We start from the raw sequence: 19,572 nt of genomic DNA, 5'->3' as shown, positions 1-19,572 counted from the left end.
TTGCATCGGGTCTTGGCACTCTTTCACGGAGCGGATGTCACGCACGGCATCCGCTCGTGTGAACCCAGCCTAACTCTAAACTAAAACTCCTCCCTCCCTGCAGAAAGTGGGAAAAACGCCCACCACACCACAGAAAAGAAGGTTCCACTCTATGTACCTGTAGCTCTGCTGTGTTTGCCGCCATCCGCTGGTAAACCAGGCACATTACCCGTAAACACAAACAGTTGCAAAATAGGAGGTGCATATTATGCAGGACCTGGAAATAGATACATGTGATGACACGTGGTTAACCATAGGAGACAGTAGCAAGGTGCAGAAGTGGTAATGCACCTCTGAGACGTTACACTGCCACCTGCAGACATCCTTATAAATATATATACCGTAGTAAAAATTTTAGGGTGGCTCTACCTCCAAGTGGATGGTACCGGTGCTCGTATTGTGACTTTTTGCCCTCCCAGTCACTATAAATTTAGACTGCAATGATAATTAATAGACAGGCACTCGGAGATCTAGAGTACATGTACTCTAGATCTCCGAGTGCCTATCTATTAATTATCCTTACAAATATGCCTGTGATAGGCCTGGTAGCCTCCAGCCTATCGCCACCAACAAACAACTTCCCTGATCCTATTGCGAGGAAGCCATTTGAGCCTCGGGAGCGCTGTAAGCAGCCTAAGATTCCGCGGTCACAATTGACCTTGCAATCTGAAGGGTTTAATGTCTGCAATCTGCATTATCAGAGATTGCAGACATTAGCTCCAGGTGTCTGCTGTGTAAAATAGCAGAAACATGTCAGCTGTGGCGCCCACTGGACTCTGGAGCAGGCACTATCATTAAAGGTGCTAATAGTACAGAGGGTCCTGCTCCAAACAGTTTTACAGCCAGACACATGATAGTGAGAAGGAGGGGGGGGGAACATGACTGATCCCCTGGGACATGGGACACATTTTATATATTTCTTTATATATTTCTCAGTTTTAATTGTAACAAAAGACATGTATGAGTTTGTATCATAATTGATAGGATCAATATAGAGGAGGAGACTGAGAGACGATTTGCTGGAATTTGTTTTGTGCATTTTCTATGTTTAGTATTCCTTTTAGTTTGCCATACACATTAGGCAAGCTATTGTATATTGGAAAAGCACAAGTGTCCCTTGATGTCGATTTTAGTATGATAACGTACCATAATGTGAATGAAATAATTCATATTGCCTTTAAAACACTGAAAATATTGGCATAAAAATAAAGCTCTTTTAAAAATTTGTAGGAGGCATCATGAATGAAGTGTCGGTCCTTCACCTGCCGGTGAAGGAGGAAGTAAATGAAGTGATTCATGGCTTGGATGAGGCAGCACTAAAATACAGTGACAGCCGTCTGCCTTTTCAGGTAATGGGAAATAACTTCCTGAGTAATATCGACAATCTGTTAAATATAATATGTAAAGTTCATACTGGTACTTGATCTATTTTGCCACAAAATGTGTAATAGTCTATCTTGTAGCCCTATCCTTGAAGTGGTTGTTTGGTTTCATAACATCTGTGTGCAGTAACAGGTAAAAGTTATGCTTAGGTTGTATTCACATCTGGGGGCTTTCCAAGTGTAGAACGGATAGCACCCAGACTGAACACTGACCTGTTATAGTCAATGGGCCAATTCACTTGTGCAATTTTTCACACGGACCATAGGTATGTACAGTACAGGGGGTATCTGCAAATGTTATGTCATTTAATGTAATGTACACCCAGTATGGCCTGGTATGGTTGGCAGGGACAGGGTTAATCACTCCGTTCCATCCCTCTCAGGAGGGACACGGCCTACTTCCTGATGAGAGAGAGAAAGGAGACTGGAGTGAGTGTGTAAGGATAGAGGAAGCAATTGCATGTGCTCCTTCTCCTTAGGTCTCTTCCTTCCCGACAATCGCCTGCTCATTAGTGGAGGTGACCGCTGCGTTTACATGCAGCTATCCCCTCCACAGTATGGGGAGGAGCGGTTTCTATTGCCATCGCTCAGCCCCATACAGAATCATTGTTTGCTGGCAGCAGAGACTGTTTAGACGGCACAATCTGCTACTGGCAAATAATAATTTAGGTGACCGCACCAATGATCTATTACCCGATAAACCAGTGTTTCACTCATTCATCGGGTAATCAGCGGCACCTTTAAATGGGCAGATTATCCTTGACAATCGTTCATACAAATGCTCTTTAGCGATAATCTGCCTAAATTTCGGGCAGTGCAAAGGGACTTAAGCAATCTCTGGGAAAGTTACTTCATCTGCTACAGCAGTAAAGGGAGAAAGAAAGAAGAATTTAGAATCTACATAGCCAAGTATAGGCGTCAGCAAGGTAACCTGCGACTCCGGCTAACCAGACTTTGCTAATTTTGAGGGATTACAGTTAAAACACCAGCCACACTTAACCACATCTGGCCAGACGTGCCTCTAAAGACCTGTATCCTGCAGTGGACACTACAGCCATAATTGCCACATTACAGCTACTAGCAAGAGATTCTAGTGAGAGAAACTTTATCAAGATAGCATACCAAGAGTGCCATTATTTGCCACTTTGCCATCCTCCATACCTCGCTATCTGGGAAAAGAATTTGCACTGTGTCCAGGTTGTTGTTAGATGTATTACAACCCCTACTTTACATTTAGTAAAAGAGCCTGGTTTTCTGACTCCTACTACACCATATGCCGGCCATGGCACTACATGCCATGCCTTGCACCCACGTGGACAGTTAACATCACAGGCACCCCAACTAATATTAGGCAGAAAACCCTACCATAAGGGTGTGTCCAGAGAGAAGATCAGGTGTACCCTCCATTAGTTGCATCAGTCCTAGGGAGCAACAGCTTGAGGGAAATCTCCGTAACACATCATTTTGTTAGAGCCACTACTACTCTCATCTTCTGCCCCGACTCCTCACTGGCCGCTGCACATTTAGGTCTGATTTTCCCACAATACTTGCCCATCCTAGTGAAAAGGTGCAGTCCATTTTAAAAAATTCCTCCAGATTTTCCAGCTGAACAAGTTGGAGCTCGATTGTCTGAATGAACCCTTACGTAGTCCATGCATGAGTATGTTACGGCCATCTGGAAGTGGCAAATCTGAATGTCCCGTTGTGTTTTTTTGTCAATGTATCACATTAGTGATTGTTACCTAAAATCAGGTGCAGGTCAAAACCACAGAACAGGTGCAAATATTCCCATTATACCTTATGAGGAGATTTATACATTGCTGTTGTCGTCCTCAAAAATGCATTGAAAAAACCCCATAAAAAATGCATGCCTTTTTACTGCAATTTCCATGGTTTTGTGATGTGGTTATTGCCCATGCATTTTTTACAGCCGTAAAAACACGTATGTTTGATGCAGTTTTTGAGAATGCAATACAACAGCAACGTGTAAATCTGTCCTATCTCTCGTAGGATCCACTTCTGTTTTTGGCTAACAATCACTGATGCAAAACACTGATTAAAACAATGATGTGTGAATATGGCCTTACAGGCAACAAATTCAATAGTTCGGCCGACAGCAATCTTTCCCGATTCCCTCCTGGCTCCCCTATTACCCATACATAGCCGAATGTATATATGTATTCTATGGGAGGAGAAGGATTATTTTGCAGGAGAACAAAAGAATCTGAAGAAAATATTCATTTTGCCCGATCATTCTCTGTCCGATCATCTGTCAGGGGACAGTCAGGAGCTCCACACACACATTAGGCTAGTTTCACGCCTGCAACTGCCTCTCCAGCCGGCTGTTCCAGCATAGAACAGCCTATTAGAGTTCTCTGGATGTGGAACTGCTGGGTACTACCGCCTGCCTGCTTGACCCCATTGCACGCAGAGTTTTTTGTCTGTCAGATTCTCAGCATTCTCTGCCAGAGCAGGGAGATGCAGATGTGAAACTAGCCTTAGACTGTTGACTGAACCTGCCGTTCTCTGTAGGTTCTGACAGTAGATTAATGTGTAAGAATATGTGCACTTGTCTATGGCCTTTTAGGGGTCTAAATAAAATAACTCACCTCATCCACTTGCACGCACAGAGGCAGTCGCTCCTCTCTTGATTGTGAAGGACCTGCGATCATGCTGGGAGCACACGGTGATGTCATCAGGCTGTCACGGATGGTGTTGCAGAAAGCTGGAACTTATAAATAAACATCCGACTGGCTTGATCACAAACTAAGGAGCATATGGGTGAGCCCTATAAAACCCCTAGAGCTCTCCCTGACTGCTATGCGCATGCAAAGGTCTTTATGGTAGACGATTGCATGCCCACGTACCTTATACTGTGTGACACCTGAAAACCCTATAATAGTGAGGGGACACGACCACCGGCTCCCTGCACTTAATATAGACGGAGTCAGGGTCACCTAGAATCAAGCCAGCAAGGAAACACAAATAAAGGAAAAGGACTTATCTGAGGAATCAGCAGTAGCAGCCTCCAGCAGTGAACAACTCATCTAGGAAGGAGTATAAACCGCAAAGTGAGGCAGTATGGGAGGGAATATAAAGGGAGACAATTAGTGTAAATAGGTGACAGCTGGGAGAAGGAAAGGAGATGACAAATTTAAACCAAAACAAAGAACCTCATGCAAGAGGTAGAGAAGAACGTCTAACAGACCTTCTCACAGAACTGGCGGTGACACAGGCTTAGCACAGGTCCTTAGCAATCAAGAGAGGAGCGACTGCCCCTGTGCGTGCAAGTGGATGAGGTGAGTGCATATAATGCTTTAGGCTCAGATCCAACCAATCAACATGGACATTTCATTGGTTGTCTAGTAGCTCCTCTGTCGTACTACATATTCTGTGCTGCCCTGTCTGTGCCAAGATGAGCTGCTTCTTTGGACACCAGTTGAACAGCGACTCCATTTTTATTTTTATGGTCCATGTATGTTCTATGCAAGACCCTGAAGAATCTCCTACGATCACCATAGAAAATGATTTACAGCTTTCAGCATCTTTTCCTGACTTATTAAGGACTTGTTTTATATGTCTTGGTTGTCAGATTTTTTTCTTAAAACTTAACTTTTTCTTCTTCTGGGATGACATTTTTGGGCTTTGAATCCAATTGCTGATTTTCCATAGAGTTATGGACTCAAGTTACAATGTTTTCAATTTACAATGTTTGTCCCGGTAAATTGTAACTTGAGGGACCACTGTATTGTTATCAAGGCAAAGGGCGGCTACTCTGAAAAATTGTACACACACACACAGGGGGGAGGGAAGTGACCACTGCGCTCCACCCTTACCCCTGGCCCTGCCTACTTGCCTCGCGAGTCCTAATGACAGGGGACAACTGGACGGCAATCCTTAGCCTGGAACAAGTGCAGGGATGACAGACAGACAAACAACAGAACGTGAACGGACCGAGTCAATACCAGGAAAGCTACAAAGTACAAATGGAGCAAGCAGAGAATTGTCAGGAGAAGCCGGGGTCATAAATACCAGGAGAGTCGTGAAGTACCAAAGGAGTCAGCAGAGGATCGTCAGGAGGAGGCCGGGGTCAGAATACCAGGAGAGCAGCAAAGTACACAAGGAGCAGGCAGAGGATCGTCAGGAATTCAGCAGGAGGTAAGTACGCCAGGAAAGACAAAATCACAGATGGAACCTAAATTAACAGGCAACCTGTGGCCAGCAGGCTGCCTGTATTTATAGTAGGGAGTGAGGGTCATGTGACGTGGCCAGCGTCACATGACCGACAGACCAACCAGTCGAGCACCGAGTGATCAGCTCGGCGCTCAAGGCAGACTTAGGAGCAGGGGGCCTCCCAGCTAGCAAAGCCGCCCTGGGAACAAGGTCAAACACAGATCCTCGCTCCTGAAGCTAAGCAGCAGGTCTGCGGCTAATGGGAGACCGAGTGCACCTTCAGAACCCCGTTACATTACCTCTTTGTAGTCACTGTATGGCTTTCTTTTGTATTACTTCGTAGTTCCAATGACTACAATTATTGTAAAATATGTAAAGAAAAAATTAAGAAAACCCTTCCATGAGTAGGTATGTAAAAAAGTTTAGATTGGAGCTATACATAAGTACAAAATTTACATAACAAAACCGAGTAACTACAGGAGTATGGCATATATAAATAATAGGACAGACCAATACATTACGGAAAAGTAGTATAAAACAGCACAAAGCACAAAAAATCCTAAAAATTAAGATTAATATAAAACAATTCAAGTAATAGTCCCTTTAGCAACAATGTAACATCTGCAAACCATGCTAGCCCAATAGTTGGCACTCTTATCTTGCAGCACTGGAGTCCTGCTTTCGAGTGCAACAAAATGGAACATATGCATGGAATTTGTGTTTCCCCTTCTGTTTGCCTTAGTTTTTTCCACGCTCTAAAAACATATTGTGACGAATACTGTAACCCTCGTGCCCCGACTGACGCCGGACGTCAACTACGTCGAGCTCACGAGATACGGTATGGTCACGGGTTACCAAAGTGTGACGTTACACCCTCCTGGAGGGTACAGTTTTCACAGACTCCTCCTGTCCACGCAGGCACAGAGAGGCAACAAACTGAGAGAGCCTTTTCACTGCCCCAGTTTCTTGTTTGATAACGGGATTATATAGGGTAAGAAACCAACCCGCGGTAGCGTATAACTAGGCCGAAACACGGACGTGGGGATTCATGATCGAGATACAAGACAGCACAAGATTAAATTATGCATTTAATCGCCTTAAGGGCTCACTAGATAATACACTATACACACAAGGAATATATACAGTGGTCTGAGGTTACAAATACAGGTGGTATGGTACAAACAGGGTTAAGCAGAACAAAAGTCAGTTTACCAGATGGATGAGTCCTTTTGGCTGGTGATGAGTTCTTAGCTGTATTCACATGGAGGACAGTGATGTCAGCAGGTTGCAGGTCCCTCAAAACACATGGCACGATGTTACCCTCCTTCAGAGAAAAGACACACCCGCTTGCTGGCACAAGCTTTTTAAACTGTAGTTGGCCCCTCCTCTTCCCGCCTCTGGGAAGGGTCCCCCCCCCCCCTCTCCCTGGTGATCCTGGCAGCTCAATGACCCACAAAACACTTTAGGGTTCATATCTCCAGACCAGAAGGTCACAGGGAGATGGTTCTGGGACCAACAGACCTGCCTGGGTTCCGGCTACAAGTAGAGTCCAAGCATGGTACCATTATTTTGTTTCTGTGCGGAGATATGTATATCTCCTCTCCCTGGTATCCCACCCCCAGACCCACTGCATTGACACTTTTCCTGTTTCATTAGCTGGGTTCCTGGCTGGCTGAATCGAAGTGTGAAGAGTTGTAAACACTGGTGGAGTGCTAGAGGTCCTCTGCCATCTGCTGGCTTTGAAGCAGGGCCCTCCTGTGGAGTTCACTACCTCTGCTATCTGACAGCTGATGGCTGGTGTGGGAACATGGCTGACATTAAATAATAATAATCCATATTCCTCACACATATTCATAGGATAATTTGGAATTGAGTAAATTGTAAATTCCAATGCGGACAAGGGCAGCTGTGGGTGATCTATGTACAGCGCTGAGGAATATTTTTAATATTCATATACTGGTACTGTAAGTGAATAAAATAATAATAATCAAGGCCACAAAAAGGAATGTGAATGTGCCCTACTGGTGCTTTCTTCCTAACAATGCTCTTCCTTTTAAATATTTCCTAATGCACTTTTGTTAGATCTTCCCGGACCCTTGTGAAGAAGAGGAGGTTCCAGTGAAATTGAGAGGAAGGTTGCCCTCCATTGTGGTGGAGCCAACAGATATAATTGATGTAGAAAGTGGTGAGCTGCGGTGGCCAACAGAATCTGGAAGAAAAGAGAAAGAGCAGGGTGAAGACAATGCAGAGGAAGAGAAATCAGAAAAAGGTAATTGAATTTTTTTTAACTATAAGCCTATTGTCTTGTTGGTCACAAATTTGTTAAATGGTCACTACTCTATGGGGCTATTAGCTAAATATGACCCTTTATTTTAAAAGTCAGTGAATAGTGGCCACCAAAAATAGGACATGTCCTATTTTTTGCCATTTTCATGTCCAGACGGACCCCATTGAAATCAATGGGACCGTTTGTAATGGCCGCTTATACAGAAGTGATCTTGTCTAACGGCTATTAAAAATGGGTACGCTAGTTCAGTATGGCCTTTTAGGGGTTAAAAAATAAATAATTCGCCTCATCCACGTGCACTCGCAGAGGCAGTCACTCTTGTATTGATTGTAAAGGACCTGCCGAAGTGACCTGCACTGACCTTATCACACTTAGTGCAGGCCCTTTACAATCAAGAGAGGAGCAAATGGCTCTGCACGTTCAAGTGGATGAGGTAAGTAATTTTTTGTTTCTGCTAAAAAAAAAATTACAGCTGAGGATCACTATAGGGGACATTGGAGGCCGCTATGGGGGATATTGGGGGTTATGATAGGGGACATTATTACTGCTGGGGCCACTATGGGGAGCATTATTACAGCTGGGGGCCATTATTGGGGAGATTATGGGCCACTCTGGGGGACATTATTACTGCTGGGGCCACTACAGGGGACATTATTACAGCTGAGGGCCACAATGAAGGACATTATTACAACTGGAGGTCACTATGGGGGACATTATGGGCCAATATCAGGACAATATTACTGCTGGGGGCACTATGAGGGACAGGATTACTCCTGGGGGCCATTATGGGGGACATTATGTAGTCTCCAACCACCCACTCAGGGACAACTAAGAATTAGAGATGGAGCCTGTAGAAAAGAAAGCGGCAAAAAATGTCATATAAGGGTCAGATAAAGTGTTATTCCTCCTGTATACACACATGGCAGCTCATTCTGCAAAGATATTGGAAAGCATAGGTATGTTTTAAAAGGAGTCTGTCGCCTCGGTTAACCATTATTAACAGCAGTACTACATACAGTAGGTAGAACTGCCTACAAATACGTCCGATTGATACTTTGGGGCACATTTATTAAGACCGGCATTTTAGATGCCAGTTTTAATAAACCACTAAGCTGGCGGTGGATCCTCCGCCAGTTCTAAATGTAAGACAGCTTCCTTGCTGTCTTACATTTAGACCTGTTTTTCTGCCTGAGACAAGCGTACAAAATGGTAAATGAAACGAGCCTGCTGGTTCATCCCCATCCACACCTTGTCCACTACCTGGAGTGTGCGGAAAGAGGCGAGATTTCTTGCTGCGCAATCTGCACCTGAAATACGCCTAATATAGGTGTATGTCAGCTTAAAAAATGACCCCCTTTGTTTGTTCATACCCCAACTGCCCTGCTGTGCTGCCCCTGATCTTCAATCTAATACATTGAGAGCAGTCATGAGCTTGTGCTCAGGAGGTCCTCTGCATTATGTGCACAAGCTCTTGAGTCCTGGCAATATATTACATTGGAGCTTCGCAGCGGCACAGTGGGGCAAGGGGGAGAGGCTGAATAAGAACATATAAAGTACTGATCAGAGATCAGTGTCAGCAGTATTATTTAGGTAATACTACAGTTAACAGTGGTTAATCAAGCTTACAGACTCCCCTTAACCCTTTCGGCACTCAGCCTATTTTTTATTTTTCTTTCCCCACCTTCCAAGAGCCATACTTTATTTTAATTTTCTGTTCATATAGCTGTATAAGGGCCTGTTTTTTGTGGGACAAGTTGTGCTTTTTAATGGTACTGTTTATTTTACCATAGCTTCACAATTCAGCAAAGGTTTTTTGGGTTTTGGCATTATGTTTGGCGAATGTTAATAAACCAAGACATTAAATTACTCTCCAGATCAGCAGATCATTTGGCGACAATGATGCCAAGTCTTGTAGGTAGATCACAAATGGGATTTATAAAAGGCACAGCGGCAGTAACCAATTTGCGAAAAGTCCTGACAGTACTGGATAGGGTCAAATACCGCAACTAACGCGAGTAAGACTCCGGTTCTAGTATCTCTTGACGCCGAGAAGGTGTTTAATAACGTAAAATGGCAATGGTTCGAGAGGGCCTCAGATGCAATGAACGTGACTGTATCTTTCTGTAACTACCTACAGGATTTATATTGTACTCCAGCTGCTAGGATCCATATGCCAGGCTTTCTCTCCACTTTTTTCTCTCATAAAGGGAGCACAAGACAAGAATGTCCCTTTTCCACTTTTTTATTTGACCTGGCCTTAGAACCCATGGCACGCTATTTAGAGGTCGTTGTACATTATAGGGTGAAAGAAGATGAGAATTGCATTGTTTGCTGACAATGTCATCCTATTTTTTATAACCCACAGCGACATTTAAGAGAAATCTTTACTTTTATTACCCAATTTGGGACCTTCTCTGGGTACAGAGTGAACACTAATAAAAGTGAACTGTTAAGCCTAGGACTGGGCATCTCCCATTCATCACTCCCATCTTGGGGTATATAACTTTCATTAGCACCTACGCATATTACTTATTTTAGATGCAAAATCGGTAAATATCCAGAATCCATTTAAAACTTGAATTATCTCCCCCCCCCCCAACCTCAGAATTGCAAAGATGGCAGAATTTGCCTATAACTTTCTTAGGCCACTGTCATCTGACAAAAATGATTATTTTCTCTAGATTGCTTTACCTACTACAAACTCTGCCCCTCTTATGAAAACTTAATGATAACAATAAATTACAATCTGCTTTTCAGAAGTTTATCTGCGCAGGGAAATGTACAAGGATATCCCTTAAAAAAACTCATGTTATGTAAACCAGACGTTGGGGGGAAGGGTGGCGGGGGGTGAACTTTCCTAATATTAGAAAGCAGCAGAAGAGAAAATAATCCAGCTTCCAAGATGGCAGTGGTAAGACGTGATAATCTTTATTTCATGGGTGCAGAATAAAATCCAACATGTACATCTACGCGTTTCGGATCATAAGGTTCTGATCCTTACTCATGACAATAACATATACCGAATGCCGGTCTTAAATAGAAAGAGGCCGGGCAATTCAGGTGGAGACAATTAGCAGTAACCACTCTATCTTTCATGCAAATTCAAAAAAGAGACAAAAAAACTAAATGTGCAAGGATCAATAGTGCAAAATATAATCCTGTCTGCGGTTGAGTCCCTTTGGTGTACGTGTATCCATAGAGAAAATCCAATAGGTGGCAAGAAACATCCAATCAGCGCTTTATGGTTGTAATATAGCCCCTTCCCCACAATTTCCCAGTAGAATAATAGCTTGCCCTAAGTGCCCCTAACTGACCTGTGGCACGGAGTATGGACTTGTAAGTACACTACAGTTTTTTGGCAGGATATTATAGATTACATACAGGATTACAGGGAAATAAAGTTGCCTTTTATTCTCCAGTCCCTGTTATTTCATCAATACAGACTTTGTGAGCGAGACAGTTTGGGTAGAATTGCTTTCCCTAAGTTTCTTCATGTCATTCTTTTGGTAGATCTCCAGTCTTTTTGACAAATGGCTCAATCCTATTTCACCAGATAGGACGTGTGTCAATACTCAGTTAAAGCAACTCCTCATCTTAGATCATATAGAGATGGAAAGAAATAAAGAAAAACAAACAAAACTATTTTTCCGCAAGTGGAAAACCTTTATTGAAACACATTACACGAATGCAGAAATACGAGATCTGATGACCATTAGATATACGGAATGGGACTGCCAAGCTGATATTCATGGCTCGTTGGGTAGATTGAAAATTTGATATACCATTTACAAGTAGGGAAAGGGAAAACAGGTTTAGTCAATTTTAGCAAGATAACGAAGTGTCTTGGATCTCTTCTTTGATTAGTGTTGCCTTCTGATGAGACTACGAAGTCATCAGGATATCCCCTTTATGACTTGAGCATAGCATTTTACATCGGCCAAGATACATTCTGACTGAAATTATGTTTAATTTTGGATTATGTTTTGTACAGATTTTTTTTTCTATATTTCTAATATGGTTGGTACAATTACGGCAATACCAAATGTGTATAAGTTTAATTTTGTTTTACTACTTTTTAAAAAAATAAAAAATTTGGAAAAAAAAATCGGTAACGACCAATATGGACTAAAATGTGCATGGCCATGTATGTGAAACGATTGCTCACCAGATGATCGTTTGTTCAACTGCTCTTCAACCCTCAACCAACTTCTTTCTAATGTGGCCACCTTCAACATAGGCTAGCTTTTTGAATTGGAACTGTGTCATCAGAAAATGACCTATTGTTTAACCCCTTAGTGATCACCAATATGCCTTTTTACAATGGTCATTAAGGAGCCCGGTCTAAGAGCTGCAGAGGTCCCCTGTGCAGTGCTGCGCTCCTGCTCTAATAGTCCGGACCAGCAGGAGTGCCGATCCAGGCTGCTTAACCCCTTACATGCCGCGGGCAATGGAACCCGCCGCATGTAAGCCGACTCCCTCTGTCTCCCATCGCCACCCTGCAGCGTGCTGATGTGTGTATAGGCAGGCTGGAACCTGGTGTAGGCCCCAAGCCTGTCTTGAGTGTTCTGCAGCAGGCTGCGCCCCTCTGGCTGGTCAATGTCAGTATAGCACTGATATTAAAATCCAATGCACTATAGGGATAGTGCATTGTATTTTATAAGCAATCAAAAGATTATGTGTTATGTGATAAGTGGTTAAAAAAAAAATTATAAAAAAATTCCAATAAAAATGTTTTTTTTTTTCCATTTAAAATACGCTTTTCAATGAAAAAAATTCCTAAAATTAAATCACCCCCCCACATGGTTGGTATCACCACATCAAATGTCATGTATACAGTGAACGCCGTAAAACAAAAAAAAAATACAGAATTGATCATTTATTTTTAGTAGACACAGAAAAAACTTAATAACAAGTGATCAAAAAGTGTTTTACCCTAAAATGATACTAATGAAAACTACAAGTCGTTTTGAAAAATTCAAGCCCTCACACAACTCCATAGAAAGAAAAATAAAAAAGTTGGTATTGCTGTAATTATGCTGAACCAGAGAATAAAGATATTATGTTATTTATACCGAAAAATGAACGCTGCAAAATTTATAACGTAAAAACTCAGTGGCAGTATTGCAGTTTTTTTCCATCTTCCTCCCTGAAAGAGTTAATAAGTTAATCAGAAAATGATGTGTATCCCGAAATTTCACCATTAAAAACTACAACTTGTCCTGCAAAAAACAAGCCCTCATACAGCTACATATTCGGAAAAATAAAAAAGTTATAGCTCTTGGAAGCTGGCAATGAAAAAAGGAAGAAAAACGCTTGGTCAGTAAGGCCCAAAACAGGCTGGTCAGAATTTTGGTGATGTTATTTTTAATTTTCATGTCAATATCTAGATTTAAACAAAAAACATAAAATCCTGCAGTTTTTCCACTGGCCACTAAGCCTAATAATAGGCGACACTTCTTGGTCTGTACAGATCTGTACAGGAAATAGAATAAAAAAATCTGTAATTAGAAAATAAACTGAGATTAGAAAAAAAGAATATGTGTTACTATCTGGTTTTAACTGGCAGAAAAGTTTTTTGGTCCCACATTTCACTGAACCTGAAGTAATAGTGTATAAAAGTAAAACCAAAGTACAATTGGTAAGATAATTCACACATAATGTATGTATGTACCGTATATGTTTCTGGAGGTTCTCAGCCCCCGCGGGGTAGGGTTTAACATTTGAGGTAAAATTGTGACAGTCAGAGAGACAATCTTCTGGGGCTTCTTCCAAGTAGTCTCCATGAACAACTCCTAAAGTGGCCTCTGCTACTTTATCATGTGTTCACCTGCACAGCAAATGTAGCTAAGCTAAGTTGTTAGGTTTGATGTCCTATTACATTTTACAAAGGTCCTGTCACAACTCCTATAAGTACTTGTAGCCAGGGGCGGATTGGGAAGCTAAAATGGCCCTGGAAAAAAAATACCTAAAAGTGGCCACATATTATAGGAGAGTCTAAATTAACATGAGGTGGTGCAACAGAAGTAGGGGGGTCAACAAAACCATAGCGCAAAATACCACATACCACAGTGCCACATAATATATTGCCTGAAAAACTGTCCCTCTCAGTTGGCCATCAATAGAGGCCATTTTCTCTCCTCCTCTTCCAGTTGTCTCTGATATATTAATAAGGAGCAGGGGGCTTAGGAGGTGAGATGTGAGACATAGTTGAATTCAGGAGGACATGTGTGGTTGCTGGCTGGGTACATGAGAACCTGATTTTCACAAAGGTAATTACTGATAGCTTATTATGTACCCAGCCCTTGACAGAGAGGAGGGCTTGGCGGCCCCCTGGGCATCGGCCCAACTAAAAATTTCCCTGTAAGGTCTATGGCCAATCCGCCCCTGCTTGTAGCCACCCCCCCCCCCCCCCATGAAATAATTCTTGAGTATGTCTTCCTATAACTGATTTTTGCTGTTCTCAGTTATTCCCCTTGAATAATCATAATACATTTGCAAGTGGGTGTTATTATTCTCCATCTCCGAAGGTGTGTCACTACACAGACAGCACTGATTGGACTGTGCCATTTTAGGGACATATACTCTCAACTGGTAACCAAATAGAGAAACAGCACAACACTTAGGGCCTCATTCATCAAAACTGTCTAACAATAACATTTTCTTAGTTGCCCATAACAACTGTAATGGACAATGGTTGTGGACCAATTTTTGGCTACTCCTATGGGCATTGTCCTGGTGGTCCCCCAGTTTTCACCCTTAAAACCAATACAGAGGGATATGACCTTTGCTGCAAAGGAGTTGGCAGCTGGCCCATGGAGGTCAGAGACACCTGTGTGAAGCACCAAGGGATCAGACGATACTCGAAGTCAGTAAACAGGCAGAAGTCGGGGCATGCAGAGTATGCAATTCCCTGAAACATATCTAAGGTCAAGACAGGCAGCAAAGGTCGTTATGGTACAGGGTAGGCTAAGGTTAGGGCAGACAGTGGAGTATCAGAGTGGGCAACAAGCAGAGGTTTGGTCCATGGACAGATGATCAGAATAGTACACCTTCACTGGTTAGACTAGCAAGCTAGGAACCTAAGCTCAGGAACCTTTTTCTTTCGAAAAAGTGCCTGAAGTACCCACAGGTGTCCAGTCATTGGCTGGCAGAGATTGGAACAAATGAGTACTGGCCCTTTAAGAGTCAGGGAGCAGGCATGCCCTACGGGAGACAGGAAGAGGCCTTGCAGTCTGGCACATGCTGTGGCCTCCAATGTGGGACACAGGACTCTGGACAGAAACAAGGTGAGCGATGGGGTGCCCATGCTTGCCACGGATATGGGGACAGTGGCAGGCCATGACAACAACCAATCATAGCATAGCTTTCATTTTTCCACTGCAGTTTATGAATTAAAAGCTGAGTTCTAATTGGTTCTTATGGGAAACTAAACAGTTTTACTGTTAGACTGTTTTGATAAATGAGGCTCAGTGTTCTAAGAAAAGATGTTCAAGAATTATTTCATAAAGAATACATGTTTTACTAAATTAGACATGTCAGGAGACTCCACAAAGCCCTAAAAAAAATAATAATAATACATTTATTGGCACGCTACAATAAATTTCTTGTACCATGTTCTCTAACTAGTTACCCTTTCTTCTCAGTCACAAGAACTTACAGAAAATGACTAGTGGTGATGGAAAACAACAGTACAGATGATTATGTTGTATGAAAAAAACCACTTAGTATTTTAGTACTGAGTTATGACCCTGATTTCAAGCCAGGAGCTGATGACTGCTTAAGATACTTTAGATTACTCTGTTATGTCAACCATGTCCTTACACCCTGCAGACTAAGGGAAATCTAATACCAAGATGAAGAGAATCTGGCTTCTCTTTAGAGAGATATGGTATCTGTGAGACTCCTGACAAATTCACTTTCACAAGTTTATATCTAGTTTTATGTTTAACAACTGCCCCAGAAACAAGATTCATAGAAAATACATCAAATTTTTGATTCTTATTAGCCAATTGTTTATGCACTTTGAAGAAGATTCTGTTCTTGCATAACTGAAATGGGTCACGATATTTAAATTTTAATTATATCCCTTTAAAAGGGTTTCTGAGACTTAAATACTGATGACCTATCCTCTGAACATGCTCAGTTCCATCCTTCAACTGCTACCATCTTGAAATAAATCTAGTAGAGCAATTGAAGAAATAACTGTGAAGATCTCTGGAGTCATGTGAGATACAGGGATTGTTCTAAGTTTGATAGAAAGAGACAGTTGTGTACTATTTTATATAGGATTTTCAGTTTTTACATTAATCATAACCAGGGGTGCACCACCAATGAGGCAAGGTGAGGCGATTCCCTCAGACAGCATCAAGAAGGGTGCAGCGGAAGGGGGATTATCTGTTTCTGAAATATTGGGAAGCACAGTGGGCACAGTATGTGGCGCTGTATTACCCTGTATGTTTTGTAGCTCTGTATGTAATGTTTTCCAAGTATGTCTTTAACACTAGGGCTGGAGGGAAGGGGTTAGGTTAAGAAAATGGCATTGTGGTGGTTTGGGGTGCTGTTTCAGTTTTCGCCTCAGGCAGCAGAAAGGCTACATGCACTCCTGATCATAACCTCTTTAAGGCCCTTTTACAAGGACCATGGATGGGGACAATTATTGGGAAGAATGTTCATTTGAATGCTGGTTCCCGATAATTGCCCCAAGTAAATGTGCAGATGAATGAGCAAATCACATAAAGTCAGTTTGTTGGCAGCACTTCATCCTGTGTATCAAACATCATTGGCCTGCTGGCAAAAAAATTATCTGTATTAGGACGATCAATTGCAGTACCGATCATTAGTCCCCATGCAGAGGAGATGATTTCTGAATGTAAATGCAGCTTTCACCTCTGGTCACGATCAAGCAATTAGCAGGAACATCTGGTTTCATCTCGATAATTGCCAGGCCATCGGCTCATGTAAAGGAGGCTTTAGACTTGATATACAATTCAGTCAGGATTTGGCTATTGAACAGAAAATCTTTCACAATACTGCCCCTTTCTAGAATTCTAGTATTACTTCTTTGGTAGTGTCATTATGGTGTTCATAGCGGACTGGGTTTTCGTGAGATAACTATTTGGACACCATGATCCCCTCGCTAAACCTTTTGTAATTCATTAGATATGTTCTATGCCATAATTACATTCAGCGTCCGGTGTAGAAGTCTGGCAAACATGTAGGTGGTGATGGGGGTAGCTCTTAATCTTTTTATGTTCCCGTTACTACAGAGGGCCAACCTCCAGTGATACCACCCTGGTGGACTCGTGGAAACCGAATTCCTGGTAAGAATGTAATCTTTTTTTAATGAAAAAATTTTTTTTTTTGGGGGGGGGGGGGATTTGCAGACACAATGATAGCAACAAATCTAGAAATATATTACCACCAGATCTGTAAAAAAAAACATAATAATAAAAAGGGCAACGTAATGGGTAAAGGAAGAATGGAAAAACATTAGGAGGGGTATTCTGGTTGTTAAAGGTTATCTACTATTAGATCTGTGGGAGTCCTACCACTGGGATCCCCACCGATCACGAGGATGGGTACCTCGTACACTTCGGAGCCCCCCAAAATGAACAGAGCGCAGGTCAAGCATGCTCACTGCTGCTCTATGGGAAATCTGGACACAGCTGAGTACAGCACCCTGCTATTTCCTGAACTCCCATAGAGATAAATGGGGTGGCAGTACGCATGTCCGTTCATTTCAGAGGGCTTCGAGCGGTACAGCGTACCCATTTTCGCGATAGGTGTAGGACGCCTACCAATCCAATACTTTGTGAAGGTCCCTTGTGGACAGGGGATAACTTTTAACAACTGGAATACCTCTTTAACTATAGAGTTCCAAAAACTAGAATCACAATGTGTGTTCAGTTCAGCAACAAAAATGTATCACCAACTAAAATGTTCATTCTGCCATTTGATCTTTGTGATGTACACCTGACCAAAGTATGTATCACTGTCTTTCAGACGAAACAAAGCAAGCAACAGAAGACCCAGAACCTGAGCAGGAATAGCGTTTGCAGTGACAGCGCCCTGGATACTGCTTGATGCATTGTAGAGAATGTGTAGCAAATAGATAGCTGACAGATGGTCAGGCTCAGAGGTCGCACTACGTTTTTTTCCAGAAGAGTAAAAATTCAATTTTTGAGGAGTATTTTTACCCGAGCAGGAGTACGAAAGATGCAGTAATTCAGATACATAATATGTAGGCCTGCACTTGTTCACATCTGAGTTGGAGGCTGCGTTTAGAGCCTTGTATGCAGAACTTTTTTGTCTGGTAAAAAGACTCGTGAACGGAAAATGAACGGACTCCTTCATAGTCGGCGGAGTCTGTTCAGCTTCTTCCCTGTCAGTCAGGCTGGGCTCACATCACATTTTTGGCATATACCGTAGTTAATGCACACAAAAAACGTATATATGTTATCAGACGCCTCAGACAGATGCCATACTGTTGCATCCGTCACCACAGAGTTCCATTGTGAAAAAGGCGTCCGTTAATGTATACGGTTTTTGTGTATGTTGAATGTATGACAAAAAGCCAGCCTTACGTGCCCCGATCCAGCACTTCTATTATTTTTGTTGCTCTTCTCATCTAACAGAGCAGAACAACAGAAATAAATAGTAGTGATGTGAACTTGACCAAGAGGTGGGTATTTATACAGGGGACCATTACTAAATACAATCAGGCAATTATAGCGAAGTCTGGTCCAATATTGCGCAATTAACCCTGTACTTTATCAGTTGGCTATAATAACCTGCCTGCCTTCATTACACAGTGCACTACATACACTACACTACATGCATCAGTGTGAGTGGTGCAGTGTGTGATGTATACATGTGTGTGATGTATGTAGTGCAGTGTGTGATGTATACATGTGTGTGATGTATATAGTGCAGTGTATGGTGTATGTGGTGCAGTGTGTGATGTATACATGTGTGTGATGTATATAGTGCAGTGTATGGTGTATGTGGTGCAGTGTGTGATGTATACATGTGTGTGATGTATGTAGTGCAGTGTATGGTGCATGTGGTGCAGTGTGTGATGTATACATGTGTGTGATGTATGTAGTGCAGTGTATGGTGCATGTGGTGCAGTGTGTGATGTATACATGTGTGTGGTGTATGTAGTGCAGTGTGTGGTGCATGTGGTGCAGTGTGTGATGTATACATGTGTGTGGTGTATGTAGTGCAGTGTGTGGTGTATGTAGTGCAGTGTGTGATGTATACATGTGTGTGGTGTATGTAGTGCAGTGTGTGGTGTATGTAGTGCAGTGTGTGATGTATACATGTGTGTGATGTATATAGTGCAGTGTATGGTGTATGTGGTGCAGTGTGTGATGTATACATGTGTGTGATGTATATAGTGCAGTGTATGGTGTATGTGGTGCAGTGTGTGATGTATACATGTGTGTGATGTATGTGGTGCAGTGTGTGATGTATACATGTGTGTGGTGTATGTAGTGCAGTGTGTGGTGTATGTAGTGCAGTGTGTGATGTATACATGTGTGTGATGTATATAGTGCAGTGTATGGTGTATGTGGTGCAGTGTGTGATGTATACATGTGTGTGATGTATGTGGTGCAGTGTGTGAGATGTATACATGTGTGTGATGTATGTAGTGCAGTGTATGGTGCATGTGGTGCAGTTTGTGATGTA

The 19,572-nt window shown here is 42.3% G+C and overlaps 1 protein-coding gene across 1 annotated transcript; it reads left to right on the top strand.

Moving 5' to 3' along the window:
• Positions 1-1,273: 1,273 nt before the first annotated feature.
• LOC120993671 (protein LBH-like) lies at positions 1,274-18,013 on the top strand. The gene is made up of 4 exons (XM_040422152.1): positions 1,274-1,388; positions 7,677-7,863; positions 17,148-17,201; positions 17,884-18,013. The coding sequence occupies exons 1-4, from the start codon at positions 1,278-1,280 to the stop codon at positions 17,928-17,930; spliced, it is 399 nt and encodes a 132-aa protein (XP_040278086.1). The 5' UTR covers positions 1,274-1,277; the 3' UTR covers positions 17,931-18,013.
• Positions 18,014-19,572: the final 1,559 nt, after the last annotated feature.

This window comes from Bufo bufo, chromosome 3 (assembly GCF_905171765.1).
Source record: "Bufo bufo chromosome 3, aBufBuf1.1, whole genome shotgun sequence".
Classification (NCBI taxonomy): domain Eukaryota; kingdom Metazoa; phylum Chordata; class Amphibia; order Anura; family Bufonidae; genus Bufo; species Bufo bufo.
Note: the sequence above shows the minus strand (reverse complement) of the source record. Positions and strands in the feature narration are given on the sequence as shown.